At 37.7% G+C, this 26,711-nt stretch overlaps 1 protein-coding gene and 2 long non-coding RNA genes across 4 annotated transcripts in view; 2 read left to right on the plus strand and 1 right to left on the minus strand.

Moving 5' to 3' along the window:
* Positions 1-6,269: 6,269 nt before the first annotated feature.
* Positions 6,270-8,129, plus strand: LOC117329851. The gene is made up of 2 exons (XR_004533272.1): positions 6,270-7,705; positions 7,901-8,129. It is a non-coding gene; the product is annotated as an uncharacterized LOC117329851 (long non-coding RNA).
* Positions 8,130-8,590: 461 nt separating this feature from the next.
* Positions 8,591-10,769, plus strand: LOC117329852. Of its 2 annotated transcripts, none has more exons than XR_004533274.1 (3): positions 8,591-10,044; positions 10,079-10,549; positions 10,615-10,769. It is a non-coding gene; the product is annotated as an uncharacterized LOC117329852 (long non-coding RNA). The 2 variants fall into 2 exon arrangements; XR_004533273.1 differs by having other exon boundaries at positions 8,591-10,013.
* Positions 10,770-11,051: 282 nt separating this feature from the next.
* The window catches only part of LOC117330198, a 111,808-nt gene continuing 96,148 nt past the window's right edge, over positions 11,052-26,711 (minus strand). The window contains exons 16-20 of the mRNA XM_033888421.1: positions 16,344-16,417; positions 15,729-15,827; positions 15,453-15,572; positions 13,805-13,902; positions 11,052-13,507 (exon numbers count right to left, since the gene is read on the minus strand). Coding sequence (XP_033744312.1) covers positions 12,439-13,507; positions 13,805-13,902; positions 15,453-15,572; positions 15,729-15,827; positions 16,344-16,417 — 1,460 coding nt within the window. The 3' untranslated portion in view covers positions 11,052-12,438. The remainder of the gene's footprint in view (positions 13,508-13,804; positions 13,903-15,452; positions 15,573-15,728; positions 15,828-16,343; positions 16,418-26,711) is intronic.

A 26,711-nucleotide genomic window follows, 5' to 3' on the forward strand; every position in this document is an offset into this window, starting at 1 on the left:
AAATGAATGGCCGAACATTATAATTATGCCATAATAGCGGTTGTAAATCCGTCTAAACGGGAAACAGCTAATGGGGAGGCCGGGATAATGGAGCTACATGTCTGTCCGCCTTAGCCATGCTGTCATCGGCCATCAAGATATCACATGTTACTTACTGTACTGCATTTCAGTATCCTCGATACATGCACAAAATATATGCTGGTTTGAGGGAAATAGTTTAGTATGTAGAATCTACCATAATTTGAGGATTGTTTTTCAGATATTATTTTTCTCCGATAAATTGTAAAAACAAAACAACAAAAAACGGGAAGATTAACGGCTAGATCTGTCAAATTTCTGGCATTCACAGCTGCCTACAGCAGATCTACATTGCAGAACACTACGTTGCGGGTATCGGCGATTTGAATAGAGACATACAACTGGAATACCCGCAACTTGCCATTTCAAATATCTCTATATAAATTGTAATAATACATTTACTTGATACCTCTTCATAGACGCCACTGGTTAGCCGATGTCAGCTAATTCTGGCGCATCTTTAAAAATAACCCCACTTGGGTAAACCTTAAAAGGTACTTTGAGCCAGTGTCTATTTAGATGATTTAAAAACAAAAACAAAAACAAAACACACATTTGGAGTGGGGGCTTCTACTACTGAACTGTTGAGTAAATTCCACGAATCCACCACTCGTCGACTAAAAATTCTCTGTGTGACTGTTGTTCTGCTCTGGGTTTTTTTGCATAAATTTTTCTGCATAGCCGTATAATATTCTTTTGTCCCCGGAAATGACGCGACAGGTGGCGTTACTGGTCGAGATGAAGTATGTGATAGTGGTAAATGCAAAATGCAGATATACAGTTAAAAACGGAACAAAGTTAAGAATGAATGCCAGCTGAATAAGTGGATGCATATTTTCAAATGACACATTAATAAAATTATTTTCCTGATTGAAATGCAGCCGCATTCAGGCGCGTAGCTGCCTATACGCAAATACGCAGTTGCGTACACATCAGTTTTCAACAACAAAAACACAAAAAAAACTCTGTTATCTATATGAGCTTATCTATACACAAACTATGAATGCTGTCCTTAGGTGATGGTTCTAGTCAAACCCACTAATTGATATAACTAGTCATTACGTGGTAGGGAACGCAATCAATCGGTCGGTTAAAGTGGGACAAAGAAAAATCCGAAGACCTGTTTCTTTGCCAAATGGACTATGGTTATGTACGTATGGTTATTGAACACATATTCGGACATTATGTAAACGTGTTCCAATCGTGCAAAATAAGGTAAAGTCAACACAAATTATCATTCGAAATGCTGTACAAGGCTCGTCGTTTCAAGAAAACAGGACAACGTAACTATTCGGACATCGTTAAATGACGGACTTAAATTGTCCAAACACTTAACTGTATATCATAATACGGTACTCATTCACCCCTCATTTCATTTCTCTGCATACACATACAAAATAACTTGGCTATGCGCATGGTATTATCACCAAAATGATTCAAACTGATATCATTATGTTATCTGTGCTGAAACACATTAGTTCGTTCATTTATTTCATCAGCGGTTTTATATTATAAACACCAGCAACTATGCCGTTTATCTTTTTTTAAAGATATTTCTTGTTTTAAATTTCCTCTGGTGTTTGTTTGTGCCAACGTGAATAGCATATTTTTATCTAATATGTCTATATTGTTTAGTATTGTGTACACTTCAATGACATCATTGCGTTCGGGTCTATATTCTAGTGTTGGTAGCTCAAGTTTTTTAAGTCTATGGTGATATGGCAGATCTTTTATGGGGTGTACTCTTTTTGTAACTCTTCGTTGGACATTTTTAATGGCTATTTTCCTTTCCTTAGTGTAGGTGACCAAACTTGTATTGCGTATTCTAAGTTTGGTCGAATCAGACTTTTATATAGTGATAGAAACATGGTTGTGTTCTTGTACAGAAAAGTTCTTAAAATGAGACCCAGAATACTATTTGCTTTACTGACTGTTTGGCTAATATGTTGGCTAAATTTTACTTGATTGTCAAATGTGACCCATAGGTCTTTTCTTTTACTACTTTCTCAATTTGATTGCTAGGAGGAAAGTGGTATGTGGGGTTTTGGACTTGGTGTCCAATGTTTAGGTGCTTACATTTTTTTGTATTTAAGGACATTTTCCAGTCTATGGTCCATTGCACTATGTTGTTAATGTCTGATTGTAGTTCTGGTGATGCTGTTGTATTTTTGTTATTTCTGAATACTTAATTTTTCTTTGTTTTCATGGTAAATACTCAAATGTGATTGGTCGAAAAATTCTTTTCATTCTTCTATGAAAGAAAAATAAATAATGGCGCGAAAAACGTGACGTTACAATACGACAATTGACGTTGCGTATTGATTTGAGAAAAAGAATCCCATATAAAATCAGTAAAATTGTACATAAAACATGTTTTAAATTAGAAAATCATTTTCCAAAATTAATTATAAGCGTTGACGTCAATTATTTTTTAGTTTCATCGGATTCATACAGTTTGCAAACAAAATTTGTTTCATACTCCGATGAAACTAAAAAAAATGACATCAATGCTTAAGTAGTTTGGAGCCGCCAGCAAAACGTTTCATAACACTGTGATGGACTACAAAAATGTACATCTGGGAGGTCATTAATGTATATTAAAAACAGAAAAGGACCCAGTACACTACCTTGGGGCACACCACTAAGTACATCTACCAGACGGGACATTTCCCCTTGACTACACGTTGCTTTAGTCATGTAACCACATTAGTACATTCCCGGTGATCCCATAGCCTTGTAGTTTCTTCAGCAAACGTTTGTGTTGGACTTAATCAAACGCTTTGCTGAAATCCAAATAAATAGTATCAACGTTTTCTCCTTTGTCCACTGCTTCGGCCCAATGTTCCAATATACTTCAAGTACAAATTTTTCATAAATGACGATTCTGACCCCTCAGGGGCTAGAGGAGCGGGGCCCAACCAATAGGAGAAATAGAGGTAATTCCTTTAAATCGCTACTAGTGTAGGTTAGTAGTACATGATTTACCAGTTCTGAAACCGTGTTGGTGATCTGCGAATAAGTTGTTACTGTCCATATGTTTTACTATTTCATCACGTACAATTCATTGAAGCAGTTTGCCTGAGATAGAAGTTTTTTTTATGGCTTTTCTATTTTTTTCCTTGTTGATGTCAATCTGGGATAATGCAGTCTGATGTGGTCTCGCTGGGAAGTTCGAGAATCATCGTTATCTGGTTTGTTAAATACCGTGCCGAAATAGTTGTTCAGTTCTTCAGCAGTTTCTTGGTGAGAATTGGTGATAGTACCGTCAGCTTTTTCCACGTTTGTTACAGACATACCTGTTCGGGTTTTTTCTTTTACGTATTTCTAGAATAGCTTGCTGTTGTTTTAGATGTCTTCTGGTAATTTTTTCCGTGCTGATAGTGAGAATTTCGGATATTTTTGGTTGCGATGTTCCTAACTAGTTTGTAAGAATTGGAACATCTCTTCCGTCTAAATTGAAGATATTTGTTCCAATTTTTTTTTCTTTTTTTTTCGAATGGATTTTTGGGCCTCTATATGTAGATGAGACTTTCATCTGGATCTATTTGGAGATGTCTTCTTCACGGTTATTTTGTCTTCTATTAGTAGTGTAATGGTTTCAAGAAAGACATTCCAAGACTGATCCGGTGACTTGTCCTCAAAAATTCTTCACGTAAATAATCGTATTGCCCTTAAAGTAGTTCCTTTTTTTCACACTGTGTTGTTGGCGTTTGGCGTACAATGATAACACTTTATCACTAGGCCTCCACCACTGGGTTGCGAGTTCGAAACCTACGTGGGGCAGTTGCCAGGTACTGACCGTAGGCCGGTGGTTTTTCTCCGGGTACTCCGGCTTTCCTCCACCTCCAAAACCTGGCACGTCCTTAAATGACCCTGACTTTAAACAAAAACAAACCAAAGCAATGATAAAAGTAAAACTAATTACAATGTGGTCGCTCTTGCCATTTCCTGGTAGGTAATTGATACCTTCGCCCATTCCTTCCTCGTTGGTAAAAATGAGATCTAGTAAGGACGGTGTTGATTTTGTCTATCGTAGGTTGTAGTACGTGTTGATACAGGAAGGTATCCCCGATACATTATAGAAATCTAGTTGATACGTGTGTCTCTGATGTGGTTGTTGTCCAATTTGACCAATTTATTTCGGGCAAGTTAAAGTCTCCCACTACCAAGACATGACTCGCTTTTATTGAAGAGAATTCTAACATGAGGTTTAGTATTTTTTGAAAGTTGTCGTTGGATACGTTGGGGCTACGGTAGATATTAAGGATCAACATATTATCTCGGTTTTTAAATTTTAGATCACAAGCGATATATTGTTCAAAGGATGATTGGAGTTGAATTTCGTCAATGGTTATGTCTAAGTTTTCCGAAGACACTGTTAACAGTACTTTTAATTCCTCTTTCTTGACTGTGGTCAGAGTATCAACATTTGAATAAAACACGAGGAGGTTATTTTACGAATTGTTGTTTCGTTTAAAACTTGTATCCACTATAGATTGTTGCTGGTCGACTCATTTGGGTTCGAATTTTTAAACAATTTTGGGTTTGGGATACCTCCAATTTGTCAACATTTTTGTCCTAATTTTGTTCATTGTAATTTCTGGTTTTGACAAGACAACCAACTTTCCTATGATAGTATGGCGACAGAGATTGGGTCCTAGACAACATCTTATTGCAATGAAGGTCAAAAGCCAAAGATAAATTCTAACTTGTACCTTACATTTGTGCATTTGCGGTAGTGGTTTGTTTCTATGTGTATGAGCTTGACTGATTACCACTTTTCGTTGAAGTCCTCCCATAACATTCTAACCAGCCAGAGTTACTTCCCTTGTTCCACGTACTCCAAACTGTACCAGATGGAAGCTAGACAGCTCCGAGCTGCTATATTAATAATTTGTGTAAAATTTCTTTCCTATCAATGATAATTACTGTATTTTGATTACAATTTAAAGATTTTCATTATCTTTTACATAGGTAAATATTTTTTGGACAAGAAACTTGGTCAATGTACTGTACAGGTAGATCCAACATACAGTGTATTAATGAAATACAGACATGTATAGCTATGTCTAATTTGATGGTATGCTTGTCAATCATTGTATTGATAAATTACACTTGATTTATTGTCTGATTAGGGAACATGATTACTATTGACCTACACCACCATAGTACTACCAGGCAGCTGTCTTCTGTAGTACAAGCTGTGAAGCTGAGAAATGCATATTGAAAGATAACCAAGCCATTGAAATAAAGTTGCAGCAAATACATTTTATTATAAACCAGTAACGAGTACTGACTGAACACAGTAGTTTGCTAAATCATTAGCAAAGAATGTCACTAAACAAATAATTACTGACGACACCGACAACAGTGAACTCTCTGTCACCTCTCTGTATCAGACTCCAACCGACATATACAGGACAGGCCCTAAAATATACTGGACAGATCCCTATATATATACAGGACAGGCCCAAACTATAGTGACATGTCACCATATATATACAGGACAGGCCCAAACTATAGTGACATGTCCCCATATATATATATACAGGACAGACCCAAACTATAGTGACATGGCCCCATATATATATACAGGACAGGCCCAAACTATAGTGACATGTCCCCATATATATATATACAGGACAGGCCCTAAAATATACTGGACAGATCCCTATATATATACAGGACAGGCCCAAACTATAGTGACATGTCCCCATATATATACAGGACAGGCCCAAACTATAGTGACATGTCCCCATATATATACAGGACAGGCCCAAACTATAGTGACATGTCCCCGTATATATATACAGGACAGGCCCAAACTACAGTGACATGTCCCCATATATATACAGGACAGGCCCAAACTATAGTGACACGTCCCCATATATATACAGGACAGGCCCAAACTATAGTGACATGTCCCCATATATATACAGGACAGGCCCAAACTACAGTGACATGTCACCATATATATACAGGACAGGCCCAAACTATAGTGACACGTCCCCATATATATACAGGACAGGCCCAAACTATAGTGACATGTCCCCATATATATACAGGACAGGCCCAAACTACAGTGACACGTCCCCATATATATACAGGACAGGCCCAAACTATAGTGACATGTCCCCATAAATATATACAGGACAGGCCCAAACTATAGTGACATGTGCCCATAAATATATACAGGACAGGCCCAAACTATAGTGACATGTCCCCATATATATACAGGACAGGCCCAAACTATAGTGACATGTCCCCATATATATACAGGACAGGCCCAAACTATAGTGACATGTCCCCATATATATACAGGACAGCCCCAAACTATAGTGACATGTCCCCATATATATATACAGGACAGGCCCAAACTATAGTGACATGTCCCCATATATATACAGGACAGGCCCAAACTATAGTGACATGTCCCCATATATATACAGGACAGGCCCAAACTATAGTGACATGTCCCCCATATATATATATACAGGACAGGCCCAAACTATAGTGACACGTCCCCCATATATATACAGGACAGGCCCAAACTATAGTGACACGTCCCCCATATATATACAGGACAGGCCCAAACTATAGTGACATGTCCCCATATATATACAGGACAGGCCCAAACTATAGTGACACGTCCCCCATATATATACAGGACAGGCCCAAACTATAGTGACATGTCCCCATATATATACAGGACAGGCCCAAACTATAGTGACATGTCCCCATATATATACAGGACAGGCCCAAACTATAGTGACATGTCCCCATATATATACAGGACAGGCCCAAACTATAGTGACATGTCCCCATATATATACAGGACAGGCCTAAACTATACTGGACACGTCCCCATATATATACAGGACAGGCCCAAACTATACTGGACACGTCCCCATATATATACAGGACAGGCCCAAACTATAGTGACATGTCCCCAAATATATACAGGACAGGCCCAAACTATAGTGACATGTCCCCATATATATACAGGACAGGCCCAAACTATAGTGACATGTCCCCATATATATACAGGACAGGCCCAAACTATAGTGACATGTCCCCATATATATACAGGACAGGCCCCAACTATAGTGACATGTCCCCATATATATATACAGGACAGGCCCAAACTATAGTGACATGTCCCCATATATATACAGGACAAGCCCAAACTATAGTGACATGTCCCCATATATATACAGGACAGGCCCAAACTATAGTGACATGTCCCCATATATATACAGGACAGGCCCCAACTATAGTGACATGTCCCCATATATATATACAGGACAGGCCCAAACTATAGTGACATGTCCCCATATATATACAGGACAGGCCCAAACTATAGTGACATGTCCCCATATATATACAGGACAGGCCCAAACTATAGTGACATGTCCCCATATATATACAGGACAGGCCCAAACTATAGTGACATGTCCCCATATATATACAGGACCGGCCCAAACTATAGTGACATGTCCCTATATATATATACAGGACAGGCCCAAACTATAGTGACATGTCCCCATATATATATACAGGACAGGCCCAAACTATAGTGACATGTCCCCATATATATATACAGGACAGGCCCAAACTATAGTGACACGTCCCCATATATATATACAGGACAGGCCCAAACTATAGTGACATGTCCCCGTATATATATACAGGACAGGCCCAAACTATAGTGACATGTCCCCATATATATACAGGACAGGCCCAAACTATAGTGACATGTCCCCATATATATATACAGGACAGGCCCAAACTATAGTGACATGTCCCCATATATACTGGACAGATCCCCATATATATACAGGACAGGCCCAAACTATAGTGACATGTCCCCATATATATACAGGACAGGCCCAAACTATAGTGACATGTCCCCATATATATATACAGGACAGGCCCAAACTATAGTGACATGTCCCCATATATATATACAGGACAGGCCCAAACTATAGTGACATGTCCCCATATATATATACAGGACAGGCCCAAACTATAGTGACATGTCCCCATATATATTATACAGGACACGCCCAATATATTTCAGTGATACCCGCCAATATTCATACACTCACACCTGTACATCTACAGGACGACACTCAATCTCGACATGGAATGAATATATATACAACTTTATCAATCTCACTCTCTCCCCTCAAGGCTCCACACAGCATCTTTGTTTAAGTTTTCAACTGTATAATGCTGTGTGAAAAATGAGGACTTTCACTTTCACAGTATTGCCATTTGTCCCTTGAAACCCTTCATTAATCACCATGATGCTGTTCGGATTATGTAATTCTCGATGATGATGTCGACTTGGTCCCATTAGAAGACTTTACACTCAATGATATATCTATGATATTAATTTTTCTTCCCTTTTTTAGTATTTGATTATCTTGGTGAATATTTGTTAATCAAAATCTGCAGGCATGATGGTCAGCTTTTCTAACTGCCTGCATGAAGTTATAAGTTGGCTTTTCTAACTGCCTGCATGAAGTTATAAGTTGAAGTTTTTATGATTTACTAAATATGTGACATATTTTTTCATTGCAATTACACTAAATCTTACATATGAATATGCATAAATTTTGTCTTTCCTAAAAATTATATTTTACACACTTTGAAAGTGCATTTGGGATCTCTACACGACAACTCAAGAAAGACAACTCCCCACAATGTACTCTAAAATGGAGTTAACTGGTACGTGTCATATCGAATATATACCTCATATTTTCTTGTTTCTGTTTTAATCTGATTGATATATGTATATCATATCTATATTTGTGTGAATTCAAATTTTATTAAAAAGTTTCCAAAAATTTTCCCAGCTGCATGCTTTCTTTCTCCTCAAAAAGACTCCGAGAGAATCTACGAAAACCAAAGGGAATTATGGGACTGAAATCGTGTGACAGTGACGGGGATATCTGACAATCACTCTCTCACATACACACAATCTATAAATACATATAAATATACGTGATACAGCACTAAAACACACAACATCAAAAATCTTTAATATCACAAATCACGATGACTAATAATGGAAAAATGCCCCGTCTGTCTAATGTAGGCTTGGCATTCAATAAATATCCTGTACCGAGATTTCATAAATACAACACTTACCCAAAGGTAGAACAAATGTCAGGTGACAATACGTGATCCTGTATATATACAATGATCTATATATGACATAGGTGAAAATTCAGTGAAAGTATGACAATATTATCTGAAATGAATAGAACTAGATGGAGTTTTGTAGACCTAAATATAATTAAATTCTACAAATCAATGAAATCCTGAGAAAGGTATTGGAAGATACATATATTTCTAATTGAAATCAATTTCACAAAATAAGCAAAGTTGTTTAAATAAGGCAATGAAAGTAAATTTCATAACAACCGAAAAAATGAGTAAAAAGCACTTATTTTGAGAAGCAAGGGACATAACTCTGTGAGGTCTACGGTCCGTTGCCAAACATCAGCATTTGAATCAGAATTTTATGTTCAGAGGAGAATACAACATGACAATAAATATGGATAAATTCTGAGATCATAAGTTGTAAATGGATTTCTTTACAATCAGCTTCATCAACATCACATCTATATATATATATATGGGAAAACTCATAATTAATTTGCATATATCTATACTTAAGTACATTATTTTAATAATAAATTTTGGTTTTCTGTTAATATTTCAAATAAATATTTTAAGCCTCTGCTAAAAGTCCTGAATGCATAATTTTCAATATATTTGGCATGCAACATTGATTTTTAGAGTAATTCTTTGTTCAACCCTTATTACTGGGATGCTGAGGAAATAGTGGTTTTAAAATGCCCGAATACAAAAACATTATATAGCAAATCTATTTGGTGTACGTGTTACAACCAATGGAACTACAGGTCAAACATACGCTGCATGACCCGACTACAGGTCAAACATACGCTGCATGACCCAATTACTACAGGTCAAACATACGCTGCATGACCCGACTACAGGTCAAACATACGCTGCATGACCCGACTACAGGTCAAACATACGCTGCATGACCTGACTACAGGTCAAACATACGCTGCATGACCTGACTACTACAGGTCAAACATACGCTTCATGACCCGACTACAGGTCAAACATACGCTGCATGACCCGACTACAGGTCAAACATACGCTGCATGACCCGACTACAGGTCAAACATACGCTGCATGACCCGACTACAGGTCAAACATACGCTGCATGACCCGACTACAGGTCAAACATACGCTGCATGACCCGACTACAGGTCAAACATACGCTGCATGACCTGACTACAGGTCAAACATACGCTGCATGACCCAATTACTACAGGTCAAACATACGCTGCATGACCCGACTACAGGTCAAACATACGCTGCATGACCCGACTACAGGTCAAACATACGCTGCATGACCTGACTACAGGTCAAACATACGCTGCATGACCTGACTACTACAGGTCAAACATACGCTTCATGACCCGACTACAGGTCAAACATATGCTGCATCAGCTCTGTTTTTGCCTATCTGGTGTGTTACTCCCAATGAGACTGTAGGTCAAACAATATGCTGCAAAACCTCTGTTTTTTCCAAGAAAACAGGACTTGTTGTGATTGATGACTAAAATGGCACAAAAACTGGCATCTAAAAGTCATTTCCAGTATATAAATCACATAGTGTAATCTGCCTGAACCGAACTTGGATAACTAGCAAACCAATCATTACAGCAATGCCCCACCTATGAACCTGTGTAATGTAAACACCTTCATAAACCGAACTTGAGATATATATACATTTGTATATACAACAGAATATCAGGTCAGTTTACCATCTTACTATAAACCTGTGTAATTAGACTCCTTCATAAACCGAACTTTGAGCTTCATTCTCTATACATACAATTCTATCAATCTGTGAAAATCTACAGAATTTCAGATTGGTTGATCATCTTGTTATAAACTTGTGTAATTGGAAACCTCCATAAACCGAACTTGAGATTTATATACATTTGTATATACAACAGAATATCAGGTCAGTTTACCATCTTACTATAAACCTGTGTAATTAGACTCCTTCATAAACCGAACTTTGAGCTTCATTCTCTATACATACAATTCTGTCAATCTGTGAAAATCTACTCAGTGTCCAGTTCGGACAGATTACACTGTATTATAATTGGCAGTGATGGTTAAGACAGATTCTGTTAAATTGAGTGATGGTGACAGGTGACAACCTTCATAATGGTGTCATATGTATGATAATTATTGCAGATCTAGATATATATATACAATTTGACTCCTGAACACTCCTCACATATTATCATTAACAATAATCAACAGTAGACCATAGTCCAACCAGATTTGGATGAAAATTAATATAAAGCACCTTCATATTGAAAAATCACAATTAATCATAACTATTTATTTTAATCTATCTACTCAATCAAACTCTTGAGTGAACGATTTCCAACCTTTACACTCTAAAATCTATATAATTGTATATGGTAGAATTTTTTATAATTTCTCTGAATCTTGTTATGATGATCGATACCAGTTACATCATGCTTCCACTGTACTCTTCAAAAATAAATATTTTCCCCAATAATTGTTTAGCAGCCGACATATTACAGATGCTTTGGATATTTGAGTATAAAACATGAAGGTCTTTAAATACAAGAATGATCAATTTTTTAAATCCTGCTTCTTTTCAACAGCCATTATTATCATCCCACATTAAACATTTATTTGAAGTATTATCTGCTTGACTCCTGTAGTAATATTCATAATTTTACCAACTTTCCTATCTATATCAAAAGTTGTCAGAACATGTGCTTAAGTTGAGAATATAATTATCTTTATACTTACTTTTACACTCAATATTATCAATATTATCACAGACTGTATAGACAACTATAGGATTGTCTCCCCTTCCCCCATTTTTTCATACCTAATTCTAAATATGTAGTCGGGTTCATCAAAACCCTTCATCTGATCCTTGTACAATTGTCTGATCTATTTAGTTAAATTAAAGGAGGGATTGAAAGAGTGTTTCAACTGAACAAAATGAAAAAAAAAAACGAAAAAAAAACTATAGAAGGTACTTTTAAGTTACACTTAAATTCCTTCACATCAAAATGTTTTGAAGAAAAAGTTTCTTCTCAAAAATTCAAAAATTGCAGAGTGAGGAAAAGTTACCGAAATCCATTCAATATTAACATTTTAAAATGTAGGACAGATTTAAACTCTAAACACTTGTATAGTTAAGTTGTATATATAGATACATTGCTGGATTAGCAATATGCTAACATGATACAATTAAACTGTTGATTCATGTAGAGTTTTGACTGTTGTGACTTCCTGAGTTGTCTGCCCTTCATTGTCTTTACCCTCCTTAGAGGGCAGCACACACTCTGCACTTGAGGAAGCCGAGATCCCCTTTGAGGACGTCATGGACTCCGTTTGCCATGCCTCTGAGCCATTCTGCTCCAGAAGTGTATCACTAGTTTGACTAGAGTCCATTGACTTCGCGGAGTCCATTTTCTCATAGTCCCACAGGAGAGAGGATGAGTTGGAATATGCATTGGACTCCGTAGAATGGGACATGTCCGAGGCTTGATCCTCTCCTTGCTCCTCGGTCAGACACACCCCCTCATCCTGTCCAGTCCCTTCCTCACATTTGTCACTATCCACAAAAGGCAGGTCAGGCATTGTGATGCTCCTGCTGGAAGTAAGAGTCTTTGTATTGTCTCCTTCCTCGTCCCGCCTGAGGCAGTCTGTCGACTCTAACACCGGGTCATTCTCCGGGGAGTCGGAGGAAGACGAAAAGGAAGTTAGGCTTCCTTCCATTTCACAGGGATGCGGCGGTGAGGGGAGCGCCTGGGGCTCCTCAAACACATCCATGTCATTTAGGGAGTGGATCATCCGGTCTGTCCTCCCATTGGACATTTCGCCTTCATTATAACTGTGATGGAGAGGGGAAGAGGAAGTTGAGGATGCTGAACCATGAGGACGCTTGTGTAGAGGACTACCTGTTGGGGAGGTTTTCCTGTCCTCCAGGAGGTAGTTTGCAGACCTCCTCTTCAGCCTCTTGTCGCCGTCCGTCTCCGTAGGGTTGGAGGAAAGAGAACGGCGGTAAACCGGATTTCTGTTGAGTCTCTCGTTATCACACACTGCAGGGGAGCGTGTACGCCGCCCCAGCCCCGGGGAGCTGGCATCAGGGGTGGGGGATTGACTTCCTGCACTCCATAGGTTTTCCTGCGATCCTAGCTCCCCACTCTGGTTCATCTTCCAGACGAGTTCCTCGTAGTCCATGGACAGGCGTTTGTTGGCCTTGTTTTCCTTGTCATATTTCCTCATCAAGATCTGACACTTTCCGTGTAATTGTCTGAAATAGAGAAGACAACGATTATTTTACCTCCCAACAGTAATTCAGGTGTATTAGAATACACAGTATCTATTTCATTCAAAGTGACAAAACCAAAACCTAGTTTTCAATATCAAATTCAGAATTTCCTGACTCAAACTACAAAAACACTCTTGATAGTAAATACCGAAACTTGAATGGTAAAACAATTTAAAACCTGAACATAAAATCTTGATAAGAATACATTTTTGGCTGATCAAAGACCAGCGCAAGGCATTCAAGTTACTTAGTTGTGAGTAATGTGACAGCTAAGCTTACTTCTCATGGTCCGTCTTCATGCTGAGGATGGCCTCAGAGTTCTCCAGTTTCTGTTGTAGGCTGTTTACCTTCTCCTTGGTATTGGCCAGCTCCTCAACCTGAAACACAACAAGGTCTGGATATAGTGACCATTATTCTTCTTAAGAAAATCCTCCCGACCAAATCCACCTGGATTATTTTCAGTACATGTATACTGGGAGATTTTAATCTGTCAAATATTCATTTGATAAAATCCTTAATGCTCTGGTTTGTGATTTATTTCGTCATTACACTTCAATCTAGACGCAGATGAACAGCATTGATAAATCAAGTAAGAAAAAATCTCCATAGAACCAGCATCCAACAAGCGTACTGGGTAGTGCTAAAGCATTACATGTCCCATACCGGCCCACACTAAAAATAGTAACAGTGACCTTGACCTTGCCCCAAAAACCCAACTAGAACCAGGATGGCTGACTAATACCCCCGCCATCTGCACAAGGCAATGGTGAATTGGAACTGTTAGTTAGAGGCTAACTAAGATAACCCAGTGATATAGTGACCAGTTGCCATAGCAACCATAATTTTGAGAAAAAGAAAGTGGCATGCACATCTACATATGGTCCTCTATATTCGTGTGAAGTTCCATTGAAATCGGCCCTTCGGTTTAGGAGGAGTTGTCCAGACAAACTTAAAGTTCTAGTTCTTATCGGAAAACCTGTTTATAGTGACCAGTTGCCATAGCAACCATAATTTTGAGAAAAAGAAAGTGGCATACACATCTACACATGATCATTAATATTCGTGTGAAGTTTCATTGGAATTGGCCCATCGGTTTAGGAGAAGTTGTCCGGACAAACTAAAAGTTATGGTTCTTATCGGAAAACCTGTTTATAGTGACCAGTTGCCATAGCAACCATAATTTTAAGAAAAAGAAGTGGCATGCACATCTAAACATGATCATTAATATTTGTGTGAAGTTTCATTGGAATTGGCCCATCGGTTTAGGAGGAATTGTCCGGACAAAATGTGTCTACAGACGGACGGACAGACAACCTGATTCCAGTATACCTCTTACTTCGTTGCGGGGGTATAAAAACTTGTCTGAGATATCATGGGCCTATATCATTTGATGCAGGTTGATAAAAATCCATGGAAGGAATGAAGAACTGACAAATTTAGCTTTACATACATGTCAAGACGGATGGAAAGTTTATAAATACAGGTACATGTGTACATGTGTATGTGTGTATGTGTGTTCATAACCTTTCAGGTTTCAGGTGGACATTTTAGTGGTAAACGGAGCTATCTAACAGTGTTTAGTTGAGTCTTGTGACTCCAGGGATGAACACTTACTGGAATCTGGTCGGGCTGCCAGAATGAACAGACCAGGCTGCCAACATTTTTAGCCAAATGTATAATGTCCAGTTAAAGTTTTCTTATTTACTTCAATAATTTCATTTTCAAAACTTTTTTTTATAAAACCATTTGGTGTAAGATCTATTATTTCTTTGCTCAGAATGAACTAGAATGAAGGATACTTCATCTAAAATTCAGTTTTTTTCCTCAGTGTCGGGGTAACGGGCTGTCAAGGTGATTAAGTTAGTGTCAACCTCAGCTTGTGACTAATCGTACGATATCCGACCCATACAGGATCCATCAACCTTACCTGTTTCTCGAGCTGAATGTTCCGTTGTCTCAGTTTCTGTATCTCTTCATTCCTCATCTCCACGACAAGCTTCAGACTCCGAATCTCCTCTGGCATATTCCTAAATGGTGCCAGTGCCATCTGTAAGAACAGTTCCAAACTTATAACAGTATTTCGTCTGTAGTTCACAGTTTCTGAATCAGGGGATCTGTATAATTAGCTCTAGTTTTAGCGACAAATAATACGAAATTTGAATTTCACAATAACTGGGGGGCTCCATATGAGAGAGATTTTTACCTGTACTTTGTAGTCCGAGTCCCTCATGAGCGCCTCCTCACTCATCCTGGCCCTCACTCGGAGGTCATCACACTCGTACCTCAGGCTCTCCACTTTATCCTTCAATTTAAATAATGATATTGAAACAAAGGCTCTACAAACATTATACACTACATACAAAAAAACAACCATGATTGTCCTGCTGTAAACGTGGTTATTTTCGCAATTTCGATATGTAAACTAAATCCATCCACCTTTGTTTGTAGTTCGAGATTATGAAAATTGATATCAAAATAATACGCACAGGGAAAATTTTCGCGATCAAAAGGAGTCCGTGTAATTAGCGTAAATTTCCCCCTCGCATAAATTTCCATGTTTACAGTATGGGATTCACGTGTGTAGAAAAGTTTCAATGCAAGTGTCTGGATCGACATGTTATCAACCATCTTTGGTCCGATCAGCAACTAAAAGACATTTCTTGTATTTCTGATATCTGACTACCCCCGGGCAAACGTGACACCCAAGGGTAACGAAGCTCACAAATTTGGTAAAGCACCTGAAGACCCTTCCAACGATGAAGGGTATGTACGTTAATTAACATCATGTGACACTTTACAGTGGTCATGTGATACTTACAGACAGGTTCATCTTCATGCTTTCAAATCTGTGAGTGATGTCCTCCAATTTGTCTCGGTGCTGTTTGTGGAGTTCTGTAAGATGAAGCAGTAAATCTCAGCCACCGTACCATATGTATTACTAATAAAATTGTGTATTTTAAATAATGAGTTGATTACAATACAAAAATGTATAACCATTTATATACTTAAAGGGGAGATAACTCAATAAAGGGGAGATAATTAACTCACTCATACACCTGTACAATATACACCTAATTATAATGGAATTATGATACAAAGAGAACAGTGTTTTATTAGCAGCTGTCCCAAATGATATTGGCCTTTGATAGCTACATTACACACAGATGGGTTAGAAATTGAACTAAATACATCCAACATTATTGCAAAATGTGAACTAAATATACATTATCATCTAACACTTTTGAACTAACAGGTACAATGCACCTTGGACTTATGCACTAGAACATGAAAAGTGATTAACTAAATGCACATCTGTATGCTGGATTAATGGAGAAGGAAGGAAGGAAGGAAGGAAAGAAAAGAAAAGAAAAGAAAAGAAAGAAAGAAAGAAAGAAAGAAAGAAAGAAAGAAAGAAAGAAAAAAAAGAAAGAAAGAAAGAAAGAAGACTAGGATAAATCATCAACATTGTGTAACTAATATCTGATTTATTACTGATTTATTGTAGCATTCTGAAAAGACTGATTAATATGTTACACAGACGCATGGTGTACATATACCGACCAATATATACCATCAATTTAGGGTAAATATCCACCCATTTAATGCTCAAAAGGAGACGACAAATCGTCATTAATATATATGCATGAACGAGTAACAGTTATGAGGCTTTAAATTCAATATCAAACATTTTTATAGAGTAACAACACCAGATTCTATACAAATACTTACTGACTTAAAACCCTTTATTAATAACTTAGTAATAATGTGTAACACCAGTTGACTGTAACTGGGTTGGAATTAAATTCCACGTCCTTCAATACAGAGTAAAACCAGACATAGAAAATACTGTGTATTTGCACCTGAGTTTGTGTACTTGAGGACAACAAGAAGAAACGAGACCCCAAAGCAGGCGCAATCCCCGACAAAATCAAACTACCGTCCGGTCAATTCAATGTAAACTAAACTCACAATGATTTTTAGTATAACCAGTGTTAAGGTATCAAATCCTTCGGTGCCAACATTGTCCTGACGAAGCCTCATTTATAAGGATCCCGCGCCACTGATCCCTTACCAAGCCTGGATCAGGCGGGACCCCCAGCAGAGCTCCCTGAATAGACAAACCCCATACAGGATAGTGGAATCCTCATAAATCTTTAAAGTGTAACAGTGGACACTCACATATAGTTTATCATTGTCTCACAAAACATTCTACCCAAAATATTAAACCTCAAACCTGGCATCAACCCAAACTATTTCAGCCATACATTTGTCATCCAAACGTCCATTGTTATATAAGATACAGAAATTTTGTCAGATCTCAGCTGCAACATATTCAAAAACACGTCTTTTATTTCCAAACCGGTCCGGTTCAGCAAACACATTGTGTATATATAACTGTAAAATCAGAAATATATAAAAGAGACAACTGTACAGGCCTTTTTTTTATAAACAGACAGGTGTTAACTGACACAGCATTGTATCTATAGTCGGTTAAAACTGGGGCGTAGCATTAATGTCAAGGTACAGGTAGGGTTAGAGTACTCTGAGGTGACCTCAAAACACTGTAAACTGGGTATATACCTTTATAGACAGGTATTGGTTATGTAGAGGTGGCCTCTATAGACAGGTATTGGTTATGTAGAGGTGGCCTCTATAGACAGGTATTGGTTATGTAGAGGTGGCCTCTATAGACAGGTATTGGTTATATAGAGGTGACCTCTATAGACAGGTATTGGTTATGTAGAGGTGGCCTCTATAGACAGATATTGGTTATGTAGAGGTGGCCTCTATAGACAGGTATTGGTTGTGTTGAGGTGACCTCTATAGACAGGTATTGGTTATGTAGAGGTGGCCTGTATAGACAGGTATTGGTTATGTAGAGGTGACCTCTATAGACAGGTATTTGTAATATAGATATGACCTTTATATACAGGTATTGGCTATAAATGTGATCTTTATAGACAGGTTTTGGCTATAGACGTCACATCTGTACACAGATAAATTATATTACTATGAATTTGTTAATTAAGCAAATGAATTGCAATAAAGATATCTTTAAATAGATTTCTTTACATTGAATTTTTTTTCCTAGGTCACTGCATAGTTACCAATTTAAGCTTTGATTTAAGCATAATATGAGGCGACATTTTTATCACTGCAAACCTAAAGAACAACAACTTTTATCATACAGAGTCAAGTTAGCTCCACTGCTATCTACATCTAGTAAATGCTGTTTTCATTTGGATCACAAGTCCATTAAATTGTACTTTTTCTTTTAATGGGTCCTTAAATAACCTAATTAAATCAATCAAGAGATTCATAAGCCACAATTATGAGCAACTGACTCACACAGAAAAGTGAATTCAAAGGTTTGAGATTTACTATGTTGCAATATCAGGGAGTTTGACCCCTTCACAAACAATAGTTCTATCTTGTGAACGTTTGAAGTTCCTATGTCAGAAGCACATTAGCTCTGCCCCCATCCAGTTCACTATTCAGGGAGCTTTAGAACTAAACCCAGCATTGAGGCAATGTTCAAACCAGAAAAGAAATTACAACTTTTGATTATAAACATTTCTCTTTTGGAGATGCTGTTAACATTACGGAATTGAAATAGACATTTATTAGTGGAAACGAACTCTGCAATGTCTATTTCAAAACATTTATATGGGAAGTTAAAAGGAAATTACTTGCATCTGGTTATTGAGTGTGGAGTTTAGGGACAGATTTTTACAAGTACTCTGGATGATTGACTGACCAAGTAATGGATGAGACGCAAGTGTTATCTCACGGATACGATCTCCGCTGGGGTGTTACATGTACAGCATGTTACCTCTGCTGCAAAAATACCAACTCTACCAGGAGAAAACCTCTGTCAGTGAAAATGAATGTTTTACAAATTTTAAACCAGGGCCCAGTTGTTCAAAGGGTGATTAGGCTAATCATAGTTTATTAACAATTTTTAAATCCTGATAAAATAATTTTAAGAAACTATAATATTCATCAGTCTCTTCCTACCTGTCTATCTATAAAGCATACACATGTAACCTCAGATTTTGAAGACTTTCACTAATCAAGTGATCAAGCTAATTAACTTTTGAACAACTAGGCCCTAAGTCTAAGATTCCCTTAAAATATCGTTTTTTGTACTACTCTAAAACTACCTTGGTACTTCAGGTTCATATAAGAAAGTCTGTGTATGAGTACCATTAGTTATAACCTCATCAATCTGTTCTATTTTTGATGTACAAACATTTTTTTTATTTTCCAACTTTTTTCCAAAATGTGGGATTTTCTAAGTGGCAATATTTCAAATCGAAAAAATTTAAAATTGTTTTCATTTTAAAGATTGAAGTTTTCACACATTATATGGAACCCAGCCTTTTTTTTTTTTTTTTTTTAGATCTATATTAATTGTCTAGCAAGATTTCTCCATAACACCGGACCCTACCTTTCATAGCTCCGATGATGGTGGCCAGCGGTTTCTTGGGCTTCCCATTTTGTGGTGTGGCCTTCGAATTCACCTTCATCAATTTGTTACTTTTATCCATGTTGCTAATTTGTAATTTCTATCACTTCCTCTATAAATCACATCCAGTTTGAGATACCAAACCACTTCTCATTTTTGCCGCAATCTAAACCTCAGACGACTTGAAAATGCATGTGCAGTGTGCTATCTGTGCCGTCATCACGGCCACAACAGGGTTTTGTTTTGTCTGATGAAAAGCTTGGTATCAGACAGAAAACAGGTGAGTTTCAGCTAACACTTCTTACACAGCCGTTGTCTTCATCATCAAATTAAGTAAACATTTTCCAACAAAATTCTTTTCTGCCAAAAAAACTTTCTTTCTTGAAATATTCTAAATTCCACTGTCTGGTAAGCGTTTGCGACTCCTGGATTGTTGAGAGAATAGTGTAGACCTAAAATCAACGTATAATGTTGCTGAGGCTGGTGGCTAAACTATCTTGTCAACAAACTAATAATGTTCATCAGTAGATTAAGAATATCAACATCATAAAGCTACCTCATCAAACACAATTCTAGAAATGGTATGAATGTCTAGTCGTCCTTGGCCAGCATGTCAAAACCCAAAGGTCTCAAGACTTGTAGTCACAAATATCAAATACTTGCCATAGAATATATGACCGAGGTCCAATGTCAAAATATCTATAAGGCTTAAAATAATGGTAATGTCAAAAATAAATGTCAGTTAGGTCAAGAAATTCAAAATGAAAATTTCTTCTAGATCAGAAAATGATTCAATGGTTCTAAGCCAAGGCGATCCGACAGAAGAATTCAGAGATTTCAAGTTTCCAATATGTGTCGAATATGAAGATGTGATGGTTGAATCGTGATGTAATCCTACAGTAATCGTAAGTTAATATCGGCTAATACTTCAGCAGTTCAGCTCAAGACACATACTGTTTCTCTACAGGTTTTCAGAATCCTCCTTATGAAAGTTAGTGCAGAATTATTACACAACATTAGAAATGTCATTCACGCTAGGCCTGTGAGCGACATGCCAGTCAGGTTTAAATCTAGATACCCTACTGATGTCAAGACTTAGGAGTGTCTCTTTAAATACTGGTCAGCCTAGTGTGTCCCTTTAACTCCGTCAGACGTAGGGTGTCTAGGCCAAACTGATCGGGCTTACATTTATAGCCCCGAGTAAAAGTACCGATCCATATTTGTGTTGCTCCATTTTAGATAAAGGTCTTAAATGGAACTCAAACTTTATGATACAACACTCGGCTGGTTTATTGTTCCGTCGCGATATAACTATCATGTCCAACGTTTCTCTAGTAGATGATTACACAATATCGCTCCGCCACTTGACTTGCTTCACTGGTTTTTAAAACACTAAATCATGTATTTATAGCATTCAAAAGTATCTGAAAAGATTGAAGAGTACTGTGTAATCCATTTCATCGTCTCGTGAATGTTCCTTTCAGACTTTTATATCATACCTGATACCCATTACATATGAATGTTTGTTACTTGTACGGTTGTACGAAGTAGACAACCAGATATCGCGGAATATCTCCCCAGGCTGTTTTCCCTAGTTTTACCTGTACACAAAAATGTTGTCTGCATATATAATCAGTGCCCTTTTTAACATCCGATTTTGATTTATTTACATTAATTAATACCAACAAATTCCTGCATGGTCTCAATCTGTATGTAGGCGTATCGCACAATACATCAAACTGTAGGTTATAGAAAAGTTTTTGGCCGAGATCCACACCTTTCAATTGTGTCGAATATCTTTAAGCATACACTTTTAAATATCAGTTCAGAACATGTCTATTTTGGTAGTTTAACTGCTCACAATTATTGATACGAATCCGTTCATCCGTAAAATTCTGTGCAGGGATTATGAAACAGCATAGAAAACTGTCAAACCTTGAGCGCTCCCTACACAAGTTTTGATTCTGAATATGTCACATCACCGTTATATAAAACACCAGTGTTCACCTGTAAGCTTCCTCGTCAGAAGGCCACAATTTCGATTGCGGTAATATATATTGACACTGGAGAAAGACGTCGTAATTTCACTTTTAACTCACGTACAGTAGGTCACCGGCTATCTCTGGTAGGGGCCACACAGATTCTAATATAATATTCTAGTCAGCAGATTTTAGTAGTAGAATCAACAGCAAACAATTTTAAAATTCTACGCAATAACTTCTCACAGATATTACAGCATTCTGTCAACTTATCCAATTCACGAAAACCCTCTGATCGCACAGGAGCATTCTTCAGGCAGATTTTCGGTGTTTAATTCCGGTTAAACCTTTAAATAAATGCTGACAGAAGGAATACAGACTCGACTTTATAATCCGACTCTGCCATGTAGTTTGAGAGTGTTGGAGATTAATCTCGTGTAGACGATCCGTGATTATACACAAAGCCTTGACTTACCTGGCTAAGGTGTAATTAAAACAAATCAATACCAGGTAAGCTGGCTAATTGGATCGGTAGAGACAGTCAACAACCCCGTGATGTGAAAATGTTTAGTCCATCATCGAGTCCAAGTTCTCGCAATACAATAGCCTCATCCTTATCTTATCACTCCGACCATTTATTTTGCTTTGACATTTGTCTACACAGTATTAGATGTATCTTTTTTTTACTCCCAAACCCTATATTTAACAGTTCTTACAGCCAGTGTTAAATAGTATACACCTGCATGTCAAAGAAAGTTGTAAGTACAAGTCCTTGAATCTGGTGGATTAAAATTCTCCTGTGGATAATTAGGAGTAACTTTATACCTATTGAGAGATTTTTTTTGGTAATTGACTCCTCACACACCAGGTAGAATCAATTTCACGTGGGAAATCGGGAATTCAGATTTTGTATGTAATATCAACTATCATCAAAGGCATCTATAATCCATTTCACATCAAAGCCAAGGTAGAAAGAATTACAGTTGTTAGCTAGTACCAGGAACGCCAAGGTTGTAACTTTCCCAGTGAAATACAAACAAAATCAGGGAATTCAGATTTTGTAGGTAATATCAACTATCCAATACTGCATCATAATCCATTTCACATCAAAGCCAAGGTAGAAAGAATTACAGTTGTTACATTGTGTAGCTATAGTACCAGTAACGCCAAGTTTATAAGTTTCCCAGTGAAATATGTTGAATCAATTTCCAGGTGAGATTTCAGAATCGACTTCTGTGTGAGTATCATTCAGATTTAAAGTGTATACCCAGAATAGCACAGCACGTGCTGGACGTACAATACGGCCATTATATTACCACATCCAGCTGAAGACGCTCTCCTATACCTACAACTGTACATGTGTAGACAATGCCTCATTCTACAGCTGTTCACACTAACATCCAAGCTCATCTATATTTCATTGACTTCAGCAGTTTTTACATATCTTGTTCCTCCCCAAACAGCATTAATTTCTTCATTCACATGTAGGTTAGCCGTTCATTATTTTTATCTCTAGAGGCCTTCAATCACTCAACATCCCTGGTTGTCAACGGAGCTTTAAGAGCAGTGAGTAGTCTTCACTAGACCTGTCACTCAGCCACGATCATCAGGTACTCAGCCACACTAGTCAGACACAGGTGATGTGTTCGGCCCATTATCACTATACAGCTGTAAACGTGTCCAATATAACCAACACTAATTGTCTGCAGACCTAACTGAAAGACATTTCACCAAGATGTCTGGCAAGAGTCAATGCTACAGTGCTGTGGACTTTCTTGTGGAGTACGTACCAGAACTCGAGTATCCAGCCGTACTCGATACTCCTTCAGTAGTTATAAGGTTATTCTATACTACTGTAGCCAATGTTTCCCTTCACCAGAACTCGAGTATCCAGCCGTACTCAATACTCCTTCAGTAGTTATGAGGTTATTCTATAATACTGTAGCCAATGTTTCCCTTCACCAGAACTCGAGTATCCAGCAGTACTCGATACTCCTTCAGTAGTTATGAGGTTATTCTATAATACTGTAGCCAATGTTTCCCTTCACCAGAACTCGAGTATCCAGCCGTACTCAATACTCCTTCAGTAGTTATGAGGTTATCCTATAATACTGTAGCCAATGTTTCCCTTCACCAGAACTCGAGTATCCAGCCGTACTCAATACTCCTTCAGTAGTTATGAGGTTATCCTATAATACTGTAGCCAATGTTTCCCTTCACCAGAACTCGAGTATCCAGCAGTACTCGATACTCCTTCAGTAGTTATGAGGTTATTCTATAATACTGTAGCCAATGTTTCCCTTCACCAGAACTCGAGTATCCAGCCGTACTCGATACTCCTTCAGTAGTTATGAGGTTATCCTATAATACTGTAGCCAATGTTTCCCTTCACCAGAACTCGAGTATCCAGCCGTACTCGATACTCCTTCAGTAGTTATGAGGTTATTCTATACTACTGTAGCCAATGTTTCCCTTCACCAGAACTCGAGTATCCAGCCTTACTCAATACGACCTTCAGTAGTTATGAGGTTATTCTATACTACTGTAGCCAATGTTTCCCTTCAAGTCGATCACGTTTTTTGGCAGAAACATTTATTATAATGACTGCAGACGATCTGATCCAGTGCTCACCCCCGAAGTCCAGCCAACACATTTCAATATTTCCAGTCCGATTCTATCTCTAGCAAATGGTAGTGCAAGTCCACCTCAAAGTGTTTGAGATAACGGAAACTCTATATTGTTGTAAATGCTTTTTCTGACACTAGTGCTTAAAAAGAACATCATCATCATTTAAATGCATGTGTACCACGTCCACATCTCGGGGCTCGGCTGTCAGGGATCCCTGGGCGAAGTCAGTCCCCACGTTACTTATATATACCTATATACTTCTGATCTCAGTCCCAACGTTACTTATATATACCTATATACTTCTGATCTCAGTCCCCACGTTACTTATATATACCTATATACTTCTGATCTCAGTCCCAACGTTACCTATATATACCTACATACTTCAGAGCTTATAAGTCTATGTACAATCCTGCTGTCACTATATACTATAGGTACTTTCTGCCATCACACATGTTACCCGCCATCAATATTCAGCATGTTCTACACGACATGACTTCAGACGATATTGGAGATTTCCATTGTTATAAAACTTCCTCTATGAAAAAATCAATCAGGAAATATGCCTATTGTAGATATTTCTGGTTTGTTTCAAACATATATCTATTTCATCTGTATATATATTATAGTGCACTGATGCTGTAGCCAAGAAATTCAAGGTCAAGGTTGTCATTTCTATTCTAGTGAAACAATATCCTAGTAATCCCTTTTCTAACCTAATAATGGTCAAGGTCACCATAAAATACCTGTAAATGACCAAGGTCAAGGTCACCATAAAGTATGTGAAAATCACCAAGGTCAAGGTCACCATAAAAAACCTGTAAATGACCTAGGTCAAGGTCACCATAAAATGTGAAAATCACCAAGATCAAGGTCACCATACCATACCTGTAAATGACCTATTTCAAGGTCATTGTAAAATATCTGAAGACAACCAAGGTCAAAATTTCATGTTAGTCAAGTATGGCCACAATATTACACATAAGCACATGTTGGTTCACAACTGATAAAATCCTTAACGCATCCTTCACGAGACTGACAAATCCTAAGTGATCCTCCATCTATGATCAATCCTCCCTGCAGTTCCGCCACAACCGTCACGGTCTATGCGTCACAGTCTATGCGTGCATGTGTACAGTAACTTGTGTACCATCGGAATCCTCACAGAACCAGACCCCACAATTATGGCTGGTTATGGCTGAGTAATGGTTAGTGATGATATTGGACCCCTGACTCACAAGTCTTTATTGATTCCAGCTTCATTCATATTCCCCAAACTGTTGATCTCTCCCTGAGATTCCCAGTCCCATCAATTAATAATACACAACCCTTTAGCCTGATACCAACCATACAATTGTTGTCCCATGTTGTTCTGATATTTCCAAAACGGTTTTATATCTATAGTAAACAATTCAATGTGTTCAGCCTACACATGATAAAAATTTACAAAGGGAAATGTGTGTATAGTCGACCCGATAGAGTTTCAGGCACTGCAGCTTGGATGCTAAAGTCAACCTAGCTGTATAAATTTACATCAAAATGCAAGAAGGATTCCATTAAGAAATCAGTGTTGCATTTTACCAGACTCTACAGTCAAATATTGAAATAGATTTAACTCAAACTTTTTTTTTCTCCAAAAGACAACTTGTCGATAGACCTTAACTGAATGTTGAAATTTTTAGAGAATCAAGCTCCAAGCATGATAATTAGATCCAGTATCTTTGAGGAAGTCTTATGTACATTAAAGATGATTTTGTCATGTTTTAGCACCCATTACAGTATCTGTTGTTGGCTGGTACAGCTACACTTTCCTATCAACTGCTCAATTACTCTCTCATCTTGTTATAATTTTCCTCAATAAACCATTACTATGATAGATAACAGGAGCATGGTCCATACATATATTACAAACATCCCCACTGCGACTCTCCTGTACTCTGGCAGCAACGTGCACAATACAAAAAAAAGTCATGTTGAAGTCTTATACATGACGGCAGGCGGTCTAAGATCTGTTATCGGGATACAAAATATGAGAATATATATATAATTGCAGCATATTTCCTCATTTAAAAGAGAAAATTGCTCAATTCTCTCAAATTTAAATGTGCAG

Source organism: Pecten maximus, chromosome 6 (assembly GCF_902652985.1).
Source record: "Pecten maximus chromosome 6, xPecMax1.1, whole genome shotgun sequence".
In the NCBI taxonomy this organism is placed as follows: Eukaryota; Metazoa; Mollusca; class Bivalvia; order Pectinida; family Pectinidae; genus Pecten; species Pecten maximus.